Here is a 22,702-nt window from a genome sequence, read left to right on the forward strand (position 1 = left end):
GAAGTGGAAGGGGCTAAGGTTCGTCTGCTACGAGGTGTAAGAGATCGGAATGCCAAACCCGAGGAGGCCAATCCGGAGCCACTAGGATGACTGACGACAACTCGCATTTGATCCGCTTGAGAACTCGAAGAAGGTGGGAACAGGTATACAAGGCTGTACGGCTAAGGAATCAGTAAAGCATCCGCTCCCACTACTGCTGGACCCCTGGTCCTGGAGCAGTAAAGGGGCAGCTGTCGATTTGCCCGGGAGGCCATGAGATCCATTGGTGAACTTAGTTGAAGAAAGACCTCGGGATGAAGTTACCACTCCCCATGGTGAAGATCCTGTGACGACTGAGGTAGTCTGCTTCCTAGTTGTCGACTCCCGGAATGGAGATTGCGAAGATGGCCTTGACGTGTCTTTCTGCCCACAAATGAACGTTGCTGGCCTCTCTCATTGCCAGGCTACTGCGGGTTCCCCCTTGCCTATTTATGTACGCCACGGCCGTGGCGTTGTCGGATTGTATCCAAAGCAGAAGGCCTTGTAGCAGAGGAGCAGCCTGTATCAAGGCCCTGTAGACTGCCCGCAGTTCGAGAACGTTGATCGGTAAGAGGGATTCCTGCCGCGACTAACTCCCCTGGAAGTGATTGTCCAAAGACCACAGCTCCCCATCCATGGAGGCTGGACTCCGTAGTGACCAGGGTCCAATTCTAAATTCCGAAGCATTGACCCGCTACCAAATTCTCCGGAGTCACCAGAGCAGGGTATGCGGGTCTGAGGAGACAGACGCACGAGCCGATGCATCTGTAGTAGGAACCCCGACCATTGAGACAGAAGATCTAATTGAAACGTTCTGGAGTGAAATCTGGCGAATTGGATGGCCTCGAAGGAGGCCACCATCTTCCCTAGGAGACGAATGCAAAGATGCACAGACACTTTTCTGGATCTGAACACCAAGCAAACCAGCTCCTGGATGGCTATGGCCTTGTCCATTAGTAGGAAGATCCGAAGCAGGATTGTGTCCAGGAATCATACCCAGGAACTGAAGTCTCTGCAACGGCATCAACTGAGACTTCTGGAAGTTGACAATCCAGCCGTGTTGTATGAGTATCTGATCTGTAAGGGACACTTGGCGCAGAAGGACTTCTGCCGATGGAGCCTTGATGAGCAAGTCGTCCAGGTACGGGACAATCGTCAACCCTTGAGAGTGCAGATGGGCCCACCATTACGGCCATCACCTTGGTGAATACTCAGAGCTGACGAGAGACTGAACGGCAGGGCCTAAAATTGGTAACGAGTCTCCCGATGGCAAAACTGCCTGGTGAGGCTCCCAAATCGGAACATGCAGATAGACATCCACACCGAAAACTCTCCTGCTTCTAGACCCACAATCACAGAATGAAGGGACTGCATCTTTAACCGAAGAAAGGTGAGATACTGGTTCAAGGACTTGAGATTTAAAATGGGTCTGCTGACCCATCCGGTTTCGGAACCACAAAAAGGTTTGAGTATAACCCCTGGTTTCTTTGTGCATTTGGAACCGGAACTAGAACTTCGGCCAGCAGAAGTTTGTTGATCGCTGGACGCAAAACTAGTTGTTCAAAGGATCGACCGTAAACCCTGTTGTGAAAAATCGCTCTGGAGGAGCGAAGGCGGACTCTATCTTGTATCCATGAGATACCAGATTCCAAAACAAACTGTCGGGACAAGTCTGCCTCCAAGAAGCACTGGAGACGAGCACCCACCTTGGGATCCCCGAGGTGAGCCAGTCATGCCACAGGCTTGTCTGCTGGCTTGGGATCTGAATGGCGGGCACTGGCCGTCTGATGTCCTCTGGCAAGACCTCCTCAACCTGCTGAAGACAAACCTCGAGGTCGACCATGAAATCTCGCTGGAGTTCGAAAGGAGCGAAAAGAAAGGTCCTCTAAATGAGCGATGTGTAGGAGGTGCTGACGAAGGTAGAAAAGTACTCTTACCCCCAGTGGCCAGCGAGATCCACTTGTCCAACTTTGGACCAAATAAAATATCACCTGTGAAAGGAATAGCTTCAACCGCTCTTTTAAACTCAGCGTCCGCTTGCCAAGCACAAAGCCATAGTGCCCGGCGAGCAGCGACAGCCGAAGCAGAGATCCTAGCGCCTACCTGGCTGTTATCTCTGGAGGGGTCTCCCAAGTATAGTGCGGACTCCTGAATATGCTCCGCCAAGATAAATCAGACCCGCCCGCAGAGTGTTCGACTTTAGACCTTCCGCCAATTGTTCCGCCCACTTTTTCGCTGCCTTGTTGACCCAGGAGCCAACCAAGGCCTGTCTGAGAAGTGCGCCAGCAGCAGTATAAACATAGTTTTAAATTTCCACTCTGAGCTTTCCATAACCTGGGCAAGGCTATTCACAGAACGGGCTAGATCCTGAGCTTACGCTGGTTCTGTAGCAAGAAAGAAAGGGTGAGAGGTGCCAAGACTATCCCTGGAAGCCTCCCGATCCTTACGGGAAGCGGCTAATTCTGATGTAAGGTCTGCCATGACCCCTGCCAAACTATCTACTAAGGAGGGTGTGACAGTATGTGCTGTGTTCGCACTATCCGCTACACAAGCATCGCAGAGGGAAGACCCATCAGAGCGAGCATGGGTAAATTTCTTTCTGCACCTAGTGCAGGCATACAGTTTTGTGAAGCAGTCTTGTCTGTAGCCTTGGAAGACATCCTCTCACGGACAAGCCACACACAAACACACACACACACAGTTTAGCAGATAATGTCCATGTAAACGGAGGCAGCCAGGGCAACAGATGGGGAGGAGCAGAATTTCAATAAAAATGTATAAAGTGGAAGGCCCCACTAAGTTATACAATAATAAAAAGATGGGAGGGTTTATCAAATAATAATGCTACCCCACTGCAGGACTTACAGACCCCCTTGCCGACTGGAGCTGGAAGTTCCCTTGTCTCTCTGACCGTGCACTGGACAAGCACACCTGAGCCTCTATATTTGAAGATGGCGCGACACCTATTGAGCAGAGCGCGCCAATACCGCTGGGCAGTAAAGAAGGAGAAAGTGGCGGCACATGGGTCTCTGGGTATAGAGCCATTGCGTCAGTAAGCTCCGCCCCCTTCCTCAGATCAATTATTCCTTCTTGTGGGGCCTGGGTGCGTATATATTGCCCCACAAAGCTGGCGCCGATGCTTCTATCAATAAAACACTGGCGTGACAAGATAGACAGCCACGCTGAAGCAGTGTCTAAACCCGCGCTGGTGCCTCCATTAACAAAGCCCCGATGCAGGATGACAGACAGCCGCGCTGAAGCGGCGTCTAAGTGCCCCCCGTATAAGCCGTTGCCGGAGCTTCTACAATGCAAGCCCCAGCATGGCAGGAATACAAGAAGCACTGATAGCCAGCCCGGTCTGCCTGCGGCGGTGCTTCTCTGCAAGCCAGGCATGGCAGTGAACAGGAAGCACCTAATAGTGACAGTGCGTCTGTCACTTACCCAGCTGTACAGTAACACCCCGCCTGCTAATCAGGAGAGGTGTGTATACTCACTGATGCTGCCGCAGCCAGAGTGCTGGGCAATGAGGAGGGAGCAGGGGACCCAGATACGAGCCGATTTCAGCTGTGGCAGCCACCGATGAGTCTGTGGTCTCAATTAGCTTGAGGGTGACCGGACACAGGCTGCTGTAGCCGTGGCGGTACCCTCCCTGGCGCTTCCCACGGTGCAGGCAGACTGTCACAGCAGCAGTCTGCCTGTCCTCATACTTATTTATATTTTTTATATTAACAATATAAATATAGGGCACATTCTAAAAACTGGGGTGATGGGGCAAAGAGAGGGAGGAGCCAGTCACACTTTTAGATTCTTAAAGTGCCAGGCTCTACTCAACCTACCGTCTATACCCCACTGTCATGAAGCTCCAGTGTCCCATAGTGGATGGAGAAATAACATTTATTAAGCCAAAGAAACACTTGTTTTTCAATCATTTCACAGTTTTAGAAACATGCATATAACAGCAATTTGACACATTTTAAGGACCCCAAATACTTTTATATTGCTATCCTATATCAGTTTTGCTCTTTGGTGGGTACAGGCAGATTTCCTAATTTTTACCTATACTTATCGTGGCAAAATACACAAAAAATTAATGGGCGACTGCCGTATTGTGTCTTTTGGAATTGAATTGCACGAAAAACGCGGACACACAGTCACTATAAGCTGTAAAAACCTGCAAAGGGTGCAACAACTTAATGTGTGTTGAGTTATTGCATAATAGCAGCTAACCACATAAAGTTGTTCATGAGAAAAACAGTCCCTGTGCTTTATTTATGTCATGCCAAAGCAGACTATGGGAATTGGACTCGTTTGAAATTAAGAAACATTTTCCACATAAATGAAATAGGAACTGTAAAAAGAGCAAAATACTTAAATATTGTATCAGCTAATAGGGCTTACATCATATCTGGAGAAACTGGATAATATGTATCAATCTCTAACGGTTTAGGCAGCGTAAGCCAAGAAAGCACTCGAATGTCTGTTTTTTCATTGACTTGCTACACTAAAAATCGTCACTGCTCGGCTCCCTTTGTCATACATTATTGTTTCATACATCTAAACCTCCTAAAGAATAGTGAAAACTGTATCAAAAACCGCCCGGTGGTTCTCGAGAGTAGCCCTTACAAACAAGACAGACGCCTACCAAGGACTTTATTTTATACTATGTATATATAATAGATAAAGCGGTTGTCATTTTCATTGTAGAAGTTGATAACATGAGATGAGATTCAGTACGTATACACATCACGCTGATAGTTACCTGTCCGTGTCACCATACACCACTCTGGCACCCCATTTCTTTGTATCGTTGACAAGTTTTATAGCCCGTTCCAAAGTCTCCCGCGCTTTATGGATAATACTGTCTCCAATCTACATGTAACATAAATAACAAGTTAATAGTACATTTGTTTAAACCATCCACAGTTATTAGCATCATGGCATACGCCCATCTATACCCTAAATCTCGGGTTCTTAACCTGAGTCTGGACACAAAACATGGGTCTCCATTTGGTTTTGGGTGGATCACAGTCTTCTTTTTATCAAAGCACTAATAAAACAAATTATTATTTATACTGTAATACTATGGTGTACAAATACTTAAGTTTACTAATACTGCTTTTCCACCTAAGTCCTGGGTCTGACCCGAGATTTGGAACACAGTTCCAAAATGGGTCAGACCCAGGACAGATCCCTTTTCTACTGCGGCGCCGATCAGGATTATTCCCAGATCAGCGCCGTTCACACTGCACACGGGTGCAGTGGAACACTTCACCATGCGCTTGGAGATGACATCTCCCAGCGCCAAGAAACCCGGAAGTCCCCATGCTGTAAACGGAACCCGGGTTGGATGACCCAGGGAACCAGTTTGCATTGCAGGATTGCACAGGTCATTCCCGTCTTAAACCCTGCAAGTTACCTGGGATGGATTGCCGGGTCACTCGACCCGGGAATCCAACCCCTGCTCCTTTTACACCTAGCAGCAGCCCGGGTTAACCCTGCAATAAACCAGGTTTTAGCTTTGGTGTAAAACAGATCTATTTTTATATATATATATATATATATATATATATATATATATATATATATATATATATATATATATATATATATATAGCACTTTTGATTCCTGGTCATATACAATGTAGCAATTTTTGGCACGATTTTGGAAAACATTACAACTTATTCAAATTGAAAGGTAAAATCTAGCAAATGAGTAAAGATACTCATTGAACACTCCCAGAATTACACTGCAACATTTAAGCTTTCTGTGTGTACATAAATAATAAAAGTATATACTTTGCCTAAACTGTCAGCATAAACATCTCTGCCAATTCTGTAAACCAAACAAGGACCATTTCAAATGCAAAACAAATCAAAGCTCCTCCTGCTGGACATTTTCAGCACAAGAACTTCCAGCAATTCATTGAACCCTGTACCACCAACTCTGGGATGGCCAATACTGTGCACAATGGGTCACGTATGGGTGAAATATTAGGATGGCATTTGTAAATAACTACTGCCCAAGCATTATGTGCATGAGACAGAATGCTGCTCTAACAGGGCGATACGATTCCTTTAATGTATGCATCCCTACCTCCACACAAGGCATTCTCCCAGAGAAGTTAGCAGCAGTATAGCCAAATGTGACGTTGGCAATTAATTTCAGTCCTAGCTGGCGGGCATCAAGCAGTCGTGTAAGGCTTTTGTCATGTTTATATTCTTTCATGGACTGTTTCACCATTATTCGAGTCTTCAAAATCTCTTCTAGCATTCGTGGCATCACCCCTTTTCTGACAGATGCCTAAAGATAAAGAAAAAACAGTGATGATTAAATGTGTTCAGATGTTCATCTCTCATAACAATAACCCAATATGTCAAACACATAAAAGGATATACTTTTGTTGACTAAAATGATCCAATGCCATTTTTTTTTCTGGAAATGTACAGTACTGTGCAAAAGTTTTAGGCAGGTGTGGAAAAATGCTGCAAAGTAAGAATGCTTTCAAAAATAGAAGTATTAATAGTTTATTTTTATCAATTAACAAAATGCAAAGTGAATAAACAGAAGAGAAATCTAAATAAAATCAATATTTGGTGTGACCACCCTTTGCCTTCAAAACAGCATCAATTCTTCTAGGTACACTAGCACACAGTTTTTGAAGGGACTCAGCAGGGAGGTTGTTCCAAACATCTTGGAGAACTAACCACAGATCTTCTGCGGATGTAGGCTTGCTCAAATCCTTCTGTCTCTTCATGTAATCCCAGACAGACTCTATATTGAGATCAGGGCTCAGTGGGGGCCATATCATCACTTCCAGGACTCCTTGTTCTTCTTTACACTGAAGATAGTTCTTAATGACAATGGCTGTATGTTTGGGGTCATTGTCCTGCTGCAGAATAAATTTGGAGCCAATCAGACGCCTCCCTGATGGTATTGCATGATGGATAAGTACCTGCCTGTATTTCTCAGCATTGAGGACACCAATAATCCTGAACAAATGCCCAACTCCATTTGATGAAATGCAGCCCCAAATTTGCAAGGAACCTCCACCATGCTTCACTGTTGCCTGCAGGCATTCATTATTGTACTGCTCTCCAGCCCGTCTATGAGCAAACTGCTTTCTCATACAGCCAAATATTTCAAATTTTGACTCATCAGTCCAGAGCACCTGCTGCTATTTTTCTGCACCCCAGTTCCTATGTTTCCATGCATAGTTGCGGCTTTTTGGCCTCAATTCTTCCATAAAAAACACTTCTGGCCAGACTTCTCCAAACAATAGATGGGTGTACCTGGGTCCCACTGGTTTCTGCCAGTTCTGAGCTGATGGTACTGCTGGACATTTTCCGATTTCGAAGGGCAGCAAGCATGATGTGTCTTTCATCTGATGCACCAAGTTTTCTTGGATGACCACTGCGTCTATGTTTCTCAACGTTGCCAGATTCTTTGTGCTTCTTCAAAAGAGCTTGTACAGCACATCTTGAAACCAGAGTCTGCTTTGAAATCTTTGCCTGGGATAGACCTTGCTGATGCAGTAGAAGTACATTGTGTCTTGTTGCTGTGCTCAGTCTTGCCATGGTGTATGACCTGTGACATGAAACGGTCTTCCACAATCTCACCTTTGTAGCAGAGTTTGGCTGTTCCTCAACCAGTTTTAAGCACAGCTGTTTCTGTTAATCATAATTTTCATATGTAGGTTAAAAAAGTTAATTATCACCTGTTTGGTATGATTGGTTAATCATACACCTGACTATAATCCTACAAAATCCCTGACTTTGTGCAAGTGTACTTAGAAGAATTGATGCTGTTTTGAGGGCAAAGGGTGGTCACAACAATTATTGATTTGATTTAGAATTCTCTTCTGTTCATTCACTTTTAATTTTGTTAATTGATAAAAATAAACTATTAATACTTCTATTTTTGAAAACATTCTTACTTTGCAGCATTTATTCCGCACCTGCCTAAAACTTTACACAGTATTGCATCATATACTATCAATTCAGATAAGGGGATAATTACAGCCAGAAGCTCAACCAATGGAATGATCATCAGAAGTGAGTTTAGTCGGCCTGCCCTACTTAAGAAACACAAACTGGAGTCTTCACTAAAAGTTTGATCTTCACCACACAGGTTTATGACTGTATGCCATACTTGAAACATATGAGATTTCTGAGGACCTTAGAAAAAGAGTTGCTGATGCTCATTAGCCTGGAAAAGGTTACACAATTATTTCCAAAGACACCATTGTGGTTATTTAACAAAAATCAGTCCAAGAGCAAAGTATATAATATTCCAGTAGATCACAATCAACTCCAGAGTTAAAATGGGCTAGCTGACCCCTATTGCAATTGATAACAACAGTGTTCATAAGTACAGATGTGTCCTCATACACTATTGATACAGTTAAGCCAAGTAGCCCTTCTCGGCGCACCAAGACCTGTCTGACTCGGCTTGGGCAGAGCCTCTTCTTTGCCAGAAAATGCATCTTAGTCGCAAATGGATGTGACAAATCGCTTCCCGAGACTGCACCGATTCATTTGAATTCTGGATTGTACCAACACATTCTGCAGTAGTACGATAGAATATTTATCTGTAAATTGAAGCTCAGTATATGGAGGGTCAGACAGCAAGACAACAAGGCACAAGCCAGGATACAAATCAAATGATTGAAGCATAAACTATTTACCATTTTGGAATGGCTGAGTCTAATTCCAGACCTTATTGTAAAGAAAATGTCGTGGCAGGACCTGAAGTGGGGTGCTCATACATGAAAGCCAACCGACAGCCATGAATTTAAGCAGTTCTGTAATGAAGAATGGGCCAAAATACCTCCAATGTATTAGCCTGACCAACAGTTACTGTAAACGTTTGATTGAAGTTATTGAGTCCATTAATAAAAAAGTATACACTTATGTTTTGTCCGATTTACTGAAGTTCATTTCATCTACTTTTATGCAGAAATTCAGAAAATTCTAAAGGGTTCACAAACTTTCTAGCACCAATGTATATGGGATTATAACTTAAGCTTCTACGGTATATGTTACATTGTTGATGTAAAATCAGCATCTACAAAATTTCATGAAGATAAATAAAACTTTCCAGAGCTCGATTACAGAACTACCCCAATGTTCACACTGCCATCTGGCAAATCTCTTCCACAAATGAGCACAGGTCACCCATTCTCACACTAGCCAGTGCCTTGGAAATGTTTGACAACATGTTCTCTTATTCCTCAACAGTTAATTTCCAAATAAACTTTTTATAAGTTAATAGTCCCAATATTTCCATTATAATAATTGATTGTAATACACAAACTATACATATCTATAGCAATGTAATCTGAAGCTACATACACACACAACGATTTAGTTAATGAACGATTTTAGTAAACGATTTTTTCCCTTGAAAAAATTTACTAAAATCGTTTACTAAAGTTGTTCATTTACTAAATGTAATGAACGATTTTTTAGAACTACAAACGATTTTTGCATATTAACTTACTGAAAATCGTTCAGTTGACAAGTCTGACTGAACTACAAATTACAAACTACAAACGTGAACGCGCATGAACGATAATCGTTCATCGTTTGACTCAGAAAGTGAACGATTTTTTTCAAACGATTATCGTTAAACGATATTGTTTAACGATAATCGTTCAAAAAATCGTTGTGTGTGTATGCACCTTATGACATAAGACCTGTATTCCTCAGAGTGTAGAAGTGTTTGAAATATCAGGTATTCTAAACATAGGACCATTGTGTATGAAGCATTAACACAAAATAAATCTTACATTTATTTTAATATTTAATATAATTGAACATGGTAACTGGATAAAATAAGAGTTATGGTAGACTTACCATTGATAACTCTTTTTCTTCGAAGTCCATAGGGTCCACAGGGATACCATGGGGATAATGTGGTTGGAGTGATCCAGGCACCAAACAGTTAAGCTTTCAACTCCCAGGATGCCTCTGGTCCTCCTCCATATTCATACCCTGCCCCCAGCCACAGGCATTCAGTTCTGTAAACAAGCCTAAGGCAGGAGAAGGAAGAACAATCGTATACCAGAAACTCTCTCAGAAACTTAGGGAATCCATGCCCGGAAGAAAAATTACCCAATGAAGCGAGATGCGTCAGGGTGGGAACCCTGTGGACTTAGAAGAAAAATAATTATCAATGGTAAGTCTACCATAACTCTTATTTTCTTCTTCAGGGTCCAAAGGGATCCACAGAAAAACCATGGGGATGTCCTAAAGCAGTTCCCTCAAGGGTGGGGAGACACTCCTGAGCAGAAAGGAAAACTCATCGCCCAAAAGAAAGCATCCTGAGAGGTAAAATATCAAAGGCGTAGAACCTAAGAAAAGTGTGGACAATTGACCACATGGTTGCAATGTACAAATGTTCAACATAGGAACCACGATGGTTCCACAGAATGAGTAGAATATGCTGTTGCCGTGTTAGGGACAGGAAGATCAGCCTTAGTGTAAACCTGGGAGATAGTCATACGTAATCATCGAGCCAGTGTTTGTTTGTTGGCTGGCTGGCCAACCTTGTTTGTGAAAACCATACTACACAAAAAGAGCACCTGATTTTCTAACAGAGTTTGTACGCTCCACATAGATACGGAGAGCACGTAGCATATCCAGGAACATTTCACCTACAGAAAGATCTGAAGACTGAAAAAGCTGGAACCACAATTCCTTCATTCACATGAAGACAAAACACTACCATGGAAAGGTAACCCTCCCCTGTACGAAGGACAGCTTAAACCTGGTAAAATGGGGAGCAACAATAAAGTGCTGCCAAAACAGAGACTCTGCATGCAGAAGAGATAAGAGGAGAAAAAAAATGTCTTCGTTGTCAACATCTTCCAATCTACAGAGTCCAGAGGTTCCAATGGGGGAGCTTGTAGCCCCTTGAGAACCAAAGACAAATCCCACGGTGCTACAAAAGGTGGCTGAACTCAAAAAGAATTCTAACATCCGGCAAAGAAACAATTCTCTTCTGGAACCAGACTGACAGCACAAAAACCTGCACTCCCAGGGTGGCTAGGCAGAGACCAAAGTCTAACCCAGCCTAAAATAAAGTACCCGGGAAAAATCTAAAACCTTAGGGTCATACTTTATTGTGGGAACACCCAACAGAATGCCACAGAATTACAGAATGTAACTGATGCGGGCAGAGGAAGGCTTTCGTGCCCTAAGCATAGTTTAAATCACAGAGCTGGAGAAACCTTTGGCTCTTAAAATGGATAAGAGCCACCCTGCACTAACAGATCCAGCCATAGAGGAAGAGGAAACGGACTATCGATGGATAGATTCCGTATGTCGGTGAACAAATGACATCTAGGCCAAGCAGGAGACACTAGTATTACTGTTCCGCCTTCCTGCTTGAATTTCCTGAGAATTCTTGGGAGGAGGGAAAATCGGAGAAAAGAGATTCGCTAGCATGAAATTCCATCTTACTGCCAGTGCGTCCATGAAGGCGGCTGAGGGGTCTTTGGTCTTGGACCAGTACCTGGAGACCTTCTGGTTGTGACGTGATTCCATGAGGTCTATGTCTGGTAGGTCCCATTTGTCCACCAGGAGTTGGAAAAAACCCCAGGAGGAGAACCCACTCTCCAACGTGTATGTCCTGACGACTTAGGAAGTCCGCTTCCCAATTGAGGACTCCCAGGATGAATATTGTAGAGATAGCCAGAAGATGACGTTCTGTCCAAACCAGAATGTTTGTCACTTCCCTCATGGCTGCATTACTTTGTGTGCCTCCCTGATGATTAGGATAGGCTACTGTGGTCGCGTTGTCAGACTGGATCTGGACCGGCCTGCCCTGGAGCAGGTCCTGTGCCATGACGAGTGCTTTGTATACTGCTTGAAGCTCCAGAATGTTTATGGGCAGATGACTATTTGTCCATTTTCCCTGATGTGAAGACCTGACACCTCTCCCCACCCATGAAGACTGGCGTCCATGGTGAAAAGCACCCCATCTTGGATCCAGAATGGGCGAACTTTATCCAGATGATCCTTATGTAGCAACCAGGAGAGATAGAGAGACACAAATCTCCGGAGTAAGAAGGATCCTCTGGTACCGTATTAGATGATACTGTCCGTTCCATCTGGAGAGAATCAATTGTTGCAAAGTCCTGGAGTGGAACTGAGCATATTCCACCATTTCGAAGGTGGATACCATCTACCCCAAGACCTGCATCGCTGAAAGAATAGATACCCTTTGATTACGGAGCAATTTGCGTACTCTCAATGACAGGGCCACAGTCTTGTCCTCTAGCAGAAACATCCTTTATGCCCGAGAATTCAGAAGTGCCCCCAGATGTACAATCCGCTGCATTGGAGACAGAGAAGATTACTTTCAATCGATTATCCAGCCGTGCTTCTGTAGGCAGGCCATGTCAGTTGGAAATGGTGGTGTAGAATCGCTGGAGACTATGTCGTTATCAGAAGACACGCCCAGGTATGGCCGTATTTTGATTCCCTGAAGCCTGAATAAGCAAAGGAGCATTCCTGACTACATGTGTAACCTGAGAATCCACGGTAGGAGGGACTTCCCACTTAGTACATTCAGAAGCTGGGAAAGGATACAAAGATGCTAATCTTTCCGTTTATCTGGGATACTCCATGCCTCTTCCATCAGTTTAGTGAGCTGATTTTACCATCTTCTGGTGTTTAAATGCTGGAGCCTTCTTTCTAGGAGCTGACACATCATCCTGTATACGTAGGATTGATTTGACTGCCCTCACCAAAGAAAAAAAAAAAAGACATCCACTGTAGAAGGATGGTCCTCCTCTTTCGAGCTAGACTCTGCAGAAGAACGCGGCACATCATCTGATTCCTCCGATGATGCATCTGAATCTACATGCTGAGCAGACCTAAAAAAACGAACATCCGCCTAAGCACCTACCGGTCTGTTCGTAACAGCCACCATACTCTGACCTGAGTGGGTATAAACATCTAACCAGGAAGGATGTATAGGAGGGACAAACATAACATGCTGTGAGTATCCCATTAAATTAGGCAGTGTAGAAGTAGCCAAATGATCCACTAGCTGTGTCATCACTTGGGACAAGGAGACACCCAAGATGGCTCCTGTACCGGGGCTGGTAGACTGGACTGGTGATGTGGTTCTTTATAACAGACAGCATACCAGCCATCCTTTAAAAAGTCCTGAGGAGACAAGCCTGCAAACAGGATTTACCTGAAACCAGCACAGATGCCTCAACTTCCTGTTTCCCTTTACCTTTTGCATATTCCATATAAAATGAGCAATGCAATGTGACAGCCTTCACAAATACTAGTAAATATGAAATACATAGAAAACCCCCCATCCACCTGTATCAGAGGGATGAGGAGAAAAAACAGTGATTGTTATACCTGACAATCAGAAATAAAAGGCAGTATCAGCACAGCAGCTAGCAAACAGTCACATACAATGCATATGTAATTTAGTTGCAATTGACTCAACTACTCAAACACAAGGCTTGGTAGGATATAGAGCACCATATACCTGACCCGAGGGAGAGGTATACAGGGAGACTGACTTAAAAACCTCCTGAGACCAAATAGCTTCAGCATAGCACCGATAGTGGACTGTGAGCTTCTGATTTACTTGAGGAGGGTAGGAGGAGCGACCCAGACGCGCAAAATCTTTGATGGTTCTGCGTTTCGGTTGGGGGAGAAGCTGCCGGGGGAGAGCCTACCTCTCCTAAGCTGCATCAACCGACCGGGCACGCTGGCCACATGGCAGCAGAAGCGTCTGCTGCCGATCCCCGACGTCAGTTGATAAGGCCCCGGTAGTCTAGTGAGGGAGCGGACACACCGGGCCCTCACTGCGACGACTTCCGGTGCGTTACCAGCGCGGGAAGCAAGGACTGCCGCGCGCAATTCCCTGTAGGCGAGGAATCCCCTTATCTGACATCTCCGTGCATCCGGTTGCAGTCTGGGCCCAAGCATTGCTGCTAGTAAGCTCTGCCGTGACCGGCCAAAATCACCAGAGAAGTTACTGGTGTTGCGGCCCGGCAGAGGTAGACGGAGTCGCAGTGCATGCGTCTTCATACAGACACTCAGCCCTGCTAAATCAAAAACATAGAAACATAAACATAAAATAAAAGCTTGGGACTGCCTGAGCAGTCCTGTTACAAAGGTGCATCTGAATCCTGTCGCACCAAATTGACAACTGAATGCCTGTGGCCAGGGGCTCTGTATATATAGAGGAGGACCAGAGGCATCCTTGGAGCTGAAAGCTTAACTGTTTGGTTGATCCCTCCAACCACATTATCACCATGGTATCCCTGTGGATCCCTATGGACCCTGAAGAAGAAATATAAAGCTACACAACAAGTGGATGAATGTACTGATGTACTGATCTGAGGCCAAATACATTACACATACAGTTCTATATGCAACTGAACAACAGGATGTCAAGCAGCTTACCTGGCGTGGTCCTAAACAATGGTGGTCATCAGCTGACTACACTTTTTGCCCTGTCCAATCATAATTTGGTTGATAATAGCTAACATTTGATTTGGGGCTACTCCCTAACAACAAACAGATAATTTGGTGAAGAAAAAATGTACTAGAACTGGTAAATGAAGGTATGCGACATGCATTATCTGTTAGGACTTCTTAAACTTTATATCAAGTTTTAAGATGTTATCGATTTCTACCATGGTTAACTGTTTTACCTTAACAAAAGCAACTCCATTAGGGCATACTGTAATATCATGTCGTAGCTGGTACAGGAGATCTGGAGGAATACATAGAGATGTGCAGCCAAATTGGAACTCGTCATACCTGGAAACCAAGCAGTAAATATTCTTAGCACAGGAACTGGAAACGCTAATGAAAAAAATATGTGCTACACACGACATATTATGTAAAAGAGGAGACACGTCATATTTCGCAAAGTAATCTGTACCATAGTAGAGTAAAAAGAACACATCAGTAAAGATATCCACAGACTAGCTGCCAAATAATAGACCAGAATTCCCATGCAGACCCAGAGAATATACTAAGCTTGTATCAAGAAACCAGGGATACATACATGCAACCCCCATACACATGCAACACATTATACATAAGTCAAGGAACATTAGTGTAAAGCATATGAATTGTGAACCTTATTTAGAGAAAAATGTAAGATTGTCTACAACGGTGGTCCTTACTTTCCCAGATCCTCAATGTTCCCCAGGCAGGTGGAGTAGCAGTAGTTATAAGCAATCACTATGGAGGGGTATAAGGACTGGAAGTCCAACACTAAAATGGAGTTGCTGTAGAACTTAGACTCTGGCTCCATCACAAGCGGGATGCACCGTGGGGCTCTCATCTGAGAACGTTGCTGGATGCTGGGAGTTACTGGGATGTAATTCATCGGCTTTGCAATGCGTAGCATCATTGACTCAACGCGGTACTGCGCAAATAAGAAAGAAGTCAATTGTATTGCTATATTATGCTTTCTACCAGAACAGAGGATATGTCACACAGAAACAGACACAGGTACACTGGAGCAGCTATGCCTGACATTCTATGCATTTCACAGCTTTAGGTTTTAAAAAGTTTTTTGGGGGAATTCAACTAATGTATTTCTTTCGCAGTGCTAAATTGTCCCATCCCCCCCCACTCAATTCACTTAATGAGGGTATAAGTATCACATACATTTTTCCCATTGCAGATCTATTATATACAGGCACCATCTCATAGTCTTTGCTAACTATACAGTGGTATGATCTGGACTTTTCTGCTCTATGTACTACGTCCTTTCCAACCGAATTCAACTAGTACTACTTATCTGTAAATAGAACCAGAGCCTTAACTAGACTTTTTGGTGCCCTGTGCCAGAGAGAGCATTGGCGCCCCCCCTCTCCATTTTTTAAATAGGGACAAAAGATAGTGCACCTGAAAAAGGGCCATAACCTCATGGGGAAGGGCCAGGGAATATAGTGCACCTGTATTGTAGTCACTGGTAAATCTTATCTGCTACACCTTAGGCATTTTCTTGTGTGTCACACATGATGGCAGTATGTGCATGTGGGACAGGATCAGCCTTGTATACCTGGAGCTTTACAAACAATGACATCCAGCTCATGTAGATTCAGAGAGAAGTTGAACATGTTTTGATTATGTTGTGTCTTATTGCTATAACTATAAAATATGGCTGCTGTAAGTGCTGGAATTGAAAACAGTCTGAGCAGGATAACTAACGTATTGTACTCTAAAACGATTTAATTTTCCCTATGGGAAGAAAGTGTAAGCTCGAATTTGTAAAAACTTTCATTTTTATTTTAACTTTCTTTTTTTTTTAAGAATTCAAATAATAAGGTCCATTTAATTATTATTTTAGTAATCATCAAATTATTGTATTCTTGCTTCACTTCTCACCACGACCAGACTGGACTTGAGTGAATGTACTGTTCTGACTGACTGTCCCCGACCTCTCCTCCTGGGTGGCTAGCTTCTCTAGCAGCTCAGCATGTCCCTCAGCACACATACTGCATCGGAGGAAGGCTAGCAGGAGATTCAGCAGTGACTTTCTGCTGCTCATCTAATCTTCAAGCTAAGGGATAAAAGGTTCACAGAACTGGTGGTTCTTCTAAATGCGGGATGTATTCTAATGAGCCTAGATGGGACAATTCCTCTGTGAAAGATTTGTCTGCACAACCTGCAGTCTCGCTACTAGGGATCTGGCTTCCAGCCTCCTGAAGGAGGTGGTACTAAATCCTGGGACCAAATCCTGGACGTTAGCCTAAGAGTGAGATCTAAAGATAAAATCCCCCAGCACAGACTAACTGCCATCAGTGTAGAGATAGGCCTGAGAGACCCTGACAATGGCAGCATGTAGGCAAGGTGCAAGGGGGTGTTCAATATAATAATTTTAGATTGATCTCTGTGAACACATATAAGAGGATCATATTGGATTGGCTATGGAGGCTTTTCAGAACTGTAGCCCATGTAATATATACCATCACTACCTTCAACTGGGGGGGTGTGGTGTGAAATGGTGTGTGTGTTAGACCAGCTTTTAGAAAATTACAGCACACACTTGAATATGCTACCTGGCTACCCTGGATCTTGCCTCAGTGCTATGTCTGGAATCCAGCAATCTGTTCCCAAAAGAGCAGTAAAGGCATTAAACCAGAGCAACAAACAGAGGTCCAGCAGAAATCTTACTGGTTCAAGTTATCAGTGAAGGAGTCTTCTCATGTCAGTTATCACCCTACAACTGAGGACATCACACTTGTGCACAGATAAGACAGTCTGATTGGTCATGTGGCTGCAGATGGAGTAGTCAGTAACAGTAAATCACCTATTGCACTTGTGGTGGATGACGGGGTAGCACAGCAACACTATACCATCATAAAAGGAACTCATCCCATATAGGACAGCCTCTCTTCTTTAATAAATACTTCCTTTGGCACCTAACATTGCCTCATTGTAACCACAGTACAGAACGGATGTACAGGGAAAAGAGCCAAGACATGCTATTGACAGAGAACATCTCCCAGACACTGAATACAAAGCATGCTTCCAGCACTGCGCAGACTGGGTCAATGCTCAGTCTTCTCAGCTTTGGCCTCTCCTTTACCTCTGTCCGTTCCTTACTAACAAGTGAAGGTCTGCGTAACACACTGTTGCTGACAAATCCTCAAAGGACAGACAAAATGATGGCAAAAGTAGAACATTTTTATGTGATTGAAACGGATTTGGTAGCAATGTGTTATTATGGTCAATAGTCACAAATCTGAATAATGATGAATTTGAAGATTAGGCATCTACAGGTAAACTTGATACAGTACTGCGCAGCTAGAAGTTATAAAATAACATAAAAAGTAGTCATCTGAATATCCCCCATTCTCTATAATACTGTCTGCAGCTGCCTGAACTACATATTTTACCTGATCCGAATTGCTGCTTGGACATTACTCTAAAAATGTAATTACAAAACAATGTTGTAGATTAAAAGTACAATATAAATAGAAGCAATTCATGGCAAATAGGAGCGTTCATGGCACATCGAACAGAATCAACCGCAATCACTTCCCCTATGTAGAACATTACCTGTGATCCTCTGGTTAAAACATGTAAAAACTGAATGCCAAACAGTCTTGCCAATTCACTGGTTCTCCCAATCAAGTCTAATTGTTCTAGTAACTGGAGTGTTCCATGTACTCTACTCATATAGTGGTCAGTCATCCTCCATCTGCATATATATATATATATATAGTTAGAAATAACAGTCACAAGCAAAGTGTAATCATTTAAACAATATAAACCAGGATCATTTAAACCATAGCTATTAAAATGACTTTAGAATAGTTTCCTTAGTCATCAAATCTTGTGCAGCTATTCCAATGCTGCCTTTGTAGGAGATCTGTAAAATGTTAAATGCAAACTACAAAATGTTTCCTTCTAAGGACTAAAACTATTATGCCGATCCGATGATCACAATCAAAAACTTCTGATCAGTGTACATCGATGATCTTTGGTCGGTCGGCATGTTAAAAATCCCAGACTAGCCAATCCTGATAATTTTTTGGTCGGGATCAGAGAATCGATGATTTTCTAACATACTGGATTTCTCCAACTCCCCATCAAAGCTGGGAAATGGGTCAATACAGTACAGTTGTATGGGCTCCAATACTCATACAAGATATTTGCCTGCTGGCTACAGTTCCAAGTTGTGCCATATTGAAGTGTGAGAAAAAAGTTTTTTGTGGGATTGTTATTATACTATTTTATAATTTGATTTTCCTAATTTATAAATACTGTATATTTTTTTTTTATTGTGTAATAAACTAAATGTTTTGGGAATGTGATTTGTCTAATGTGCTGGTCATATCCCTATATACAGAAAAAAACATTTTGTGCTTCCCTTGTTTATCATACTTTGTATTTTTTTTTTATTGGTGCTGGAATTTCCACTGTGGAAGCAGCCTACTGTATATGTACATTTAGGAGGACATACACTGAGACCCCCAGCACCTAAACTTTTTGCTTTATTACTATTTAGCCACATAGGAGCTGATTCAATACTTGGCTATGTGCTGCCGATCATCACCCCAATATGTGACTGCACACATTTTTATTGAAAATGGTAGCAAATCTTTGCAGTCTTTCCTGTATACCTCTATGGGGTGCATAGGAAAATCAGTGATGATGGATGGTCACGTAGAACACTCTGTAATAGTTCGGGAGCTACTAAGCCCACATTGCTTGGAACAGAATTTGGTCAGCCAAACAGCAGCAGCTAAATAGCACAGGTTAGAGTCACCATCTTCTGTATATCACTGCACCAGACTTCCAATAGCCATATAAGATACACCTCTTAAAATGCATTAGCACTGAAGCCTCCACATCAAATTGTGTCACAATTACATGGACTTTCCCTTTATGGACTCCCATTTTGTCTATCTAGACCAGAGGTTCTCAAACTCGGTCCTGAGGACGACAGAGTTCACATTTTCCAGATCACCAGGCAGGTGCACAGGTGTATTCATTACTCACTGACACATTTTAAAAGATCCACATGTGGAACTAATTATTTTGCTTGTGATTCTGAGGAGACCTGGAAAACATGCACTGTTTGGGGTCCTGAGGACAGAGTATGAGAACCTGTGCTCTAGACATAATGAGATGCAAGTCAGTGACACAAATCTAACTATATATGAACATTTGCATATGCATTTTTGGCCTGCATGCGCAGAATGAAAATGCAAATCTTGTGCAGAAAAAAAACACAACCTTTGTCTAAATCCGCCTGAATATATGTATAATATCTATTACATACTTTTAGCACAAGGCTTATTTACAGGCTGTTAATCTACTGTATTTAACAAATGCTTGATCTTTACAGGTTGTTGATCTAATTACTGTATTTATATACTGAGTAATGAATTTATCATTTACTTCAAAGATTATCTCATGTAGGTAAAGTTAGAAATAGGATGTTATCAGTATTCTATACACATTATCAAGCCTGGAGAAATTGTGTACAAAAGTTAGACACCAGCAATTTTGCAAATAAGGCTTGTAAATCATGCAGAAAGTATTAGTGCACATTGGTAGATATCATATCTTATACACTGATCAGTAATTTATTATAAAAAAATATATGTTAAGCAGTGAAAATTCCTAGAACATTATGCAGTGCATGTGCCCGACATATTATAATACAACATACTGAATCAGCCTCAGTCCCACAGATGATTAAATCATTCTGTACCTCCACAGAACTATTGCCGGAATCGGTATGAGATGCTGGCGCTCGGGATCCCGGCTGTTAGAATTCCGATGCTGGCATCCCGAGGCTGACTTGTTGGTCGGTATGCTTACCCTCCCCCTCTCCCTACCCTAACCCCCCCTCTTTGGTGCCTAACCCTAACCTCCCCCCCTAGTGCCTAGCCCTAAACTCCCCCTCCCCGATGCCTAACCCTAACCCTTCCTTTTGTGCCTAACCCTAACCCCCCCTAACTCCCAGATACTTACATTCGGTATCCCAACACCGGGCTGCTGACCGGTGTCAAGATTTCGGCGCCAGTAATAGGATCGTCAGCATACAGACAGCCAGGATGCTGAATGCATCCCCTATTGTCACTGAGGGGGGAATTCAATTCGCACCGTAACAGGTGTGAAAAAGGGTGGTAGCACTGAGCTTTAATGCTTGGGGCTATTCAATTAGAGCCCCTTTTTCTTGACCTATTAAACTACCCCTTTAATAGGCGCCATTAACAGATAGAATCCGGTATATGTTCCCAGACCTATGTGTTAACATAGTTGCGGCACCCGTTAACAGGCTATTTAAGCGGGGATTTCTTACTGGGTCTGATAAGACCCCCAAAAAATCCCTGTTAACTGCAGCCTGCAGGGCTAATTGAATAGTCCTGGGGGGTCAATTAGACTGTGGATAAATTGCAGCGATTAATTGAATTCCCCAGTAATTGTTACTCTGTGCCCCTCAAAACGACTATACTGGTCTGTTACTTCAGAAAGAACATTACACACCAACCTCTTGCCCCCCAACCCCCCCCGGAAAAAAAAAAACTTGTGCCGCAGAAGTAACAATCATGGTGCATAGTGATAAATGCCAAAACCTCAGTCATGCAAAAGAGCATAGGGACTTTCTTCAGACACCCGGCACTCTCTCTTGCATCCCCCTCACTTCCTAGTGAAGTGCACAAGATGGAGAGAGAATACCAGGAATCGCGGGTCCACAGGGAGGAGGCAGCCACATCCCCTCCCCGGGGACCCGCGAATGGGCCTAATGATATTAATAGCATGGCCCCGTCCCTGGAGTGGCCATCTGCATCTCCTCTCCGGGCTCCTCCTGGGGAGGAGAAATGAAAAGTATGCATCACAATAACCTGCCAACTGAGATCTGTGCAGACCTGCATATTAATGTGAGTATAATATATGCGCATACACCAACATTACCTGTACATATCAGACTTATTATCAAACCAATCTGATAAAGTTCGAGAAGTAAACAGCGGAAACCTCTGGTGAAGTATATGAAAGGCCACATTTTCAAAGGTGTAATTAGTCAGAGCCACCTGGAAAAATGATCACGTCAAAGTGTTATAATAAAAGGAAATAACATGTAACTCCCCAAAAATCATTTATGGTATGGTCTCTTCTAACAATATTCTTTCATATCTCCCTCTGACATGTGACTTGCCTCTGGTAACCACCTCTCCCCAAACTATTTCTGTGCCGATACTCACTATAGAATTCCCTACTATTCCCGATCAGACTCTCCCACAACCTTCAATTCTTTAAAGGTTCTTTGAAAACCATTGTTGTTTACTCCAAAAAGGTCTGTGAATCTCCTGAATTTCAGTCAGTTATCCCACTTACTGACATGTAGTGGGACTGCACTGTTACAAATTATGTTGCTACGTACTTTACTTGGCACTTGAACCTCCTCTCTGGGATGTCCAGGAGAAGTTCATAGAGTATGCATGTAGGCTGTTTATTAGCGTTTACACTTACCTCTACTAGCATCACTCCTCACAACTGTCCCAATTCTCCACTATGCACCACATTCACTCCTCTATTCCCACTGTGTCCTCTACCATTTGTTATCATGACTACGTTATACTGTATGTCCCTGTTTTATGTATATGTCCTGTTTTCCCCAATGCCCACCACTGTGTAGCACTATGGCACCTTACAAAACTATGATAATAAGAACTAACAGAATTAACCTGTCAACCATGATAAGACTAATAACATTATTGGAATGTTTTGAACAGCTTTCACACTTTTACTAATACAACCATTAAATAATACATATTATATAGAAATACTGGACACAAGTTTTATCATTTGAAAGTAAGACGACTTCTGAAAGCAGAGCAGACACTCTCATTTACCATATTACCAAAATTTTCTAAAAAATCATGCATCAGCTTTCCCAGCTCATGCAAGTTTTATTTTAATTGATAATATAGAGCACTGTTAGAAGTAACCTGTCTTTTGCTTTTTCTTAACTGCCTCATGACCAATATGAGTTAACTTTCCGTTACTAGTCTACACAAGTCAATTTTATAGATTTTTTGTTATTATGTTTCCTTTTGGCAGAATGGTGAAATAATTACTAATTTTAAAACAGTGAACAAAGAGAGTTACCATTTAGCCAGTCCTCCAGAGTCTAGGAAATGTAGTAGTTTATTCAAGGTCT

General features: G+C 42.9%; 1 protein-coding gene across 1 annotated transcript in view; it reads right to left on the minus strand.

Annotated features, from left to right (window-relative positions):
* REV3L (REV3 like, DNA directed polymerase zeta catalytic subunit) overlaps positions 1-22,702 on the minus strand; it is a 220,933-nt gene that overhangs the window by 30,339 nt on the left and 167,892 nt on the right. The window contains exons 21-26 of the mRNA XM_088460488.1: positions 21,454-21,572; positions 18,082-18,223; positions 15,192-15,436; positions 14,712-14,820; positions 6,113-6,319; positions 4,778-4,887 (exon numbers count right to left, since the gene is read on the minus strand). Coding sequence (XP_088316614.1) covers positions 4,778-4,887; positions 6,113-6,319; positions 14,712-14,820; positions 15,192-15,436; positions 18,082-18,223; positions 21,454-21,572 — 932 coding nt within the window. The remainder of the gene's footprint in view (positions 1-4,777; positions 4,888-6,112; positions 6,320-14,711; positions 14,821-15,191; positions 15,437-18,081; positions 18,224-21,453; positions 21,573-22,702) is intronic.

This window comes from Taudactylus pleione, unplaced genomic scaffold (assembly GCF_031769625.1).
Source record: "Taudactylus pleione unplaced genomic scaffold, aTauple2 ptg000046l, whole genome shotgun sequence".
NCBI lineage: Eukaryota > Metazoa > Chordata > Amphibia > Anura > Myobatrachidae > Taudactylus > Taudactylus pleione.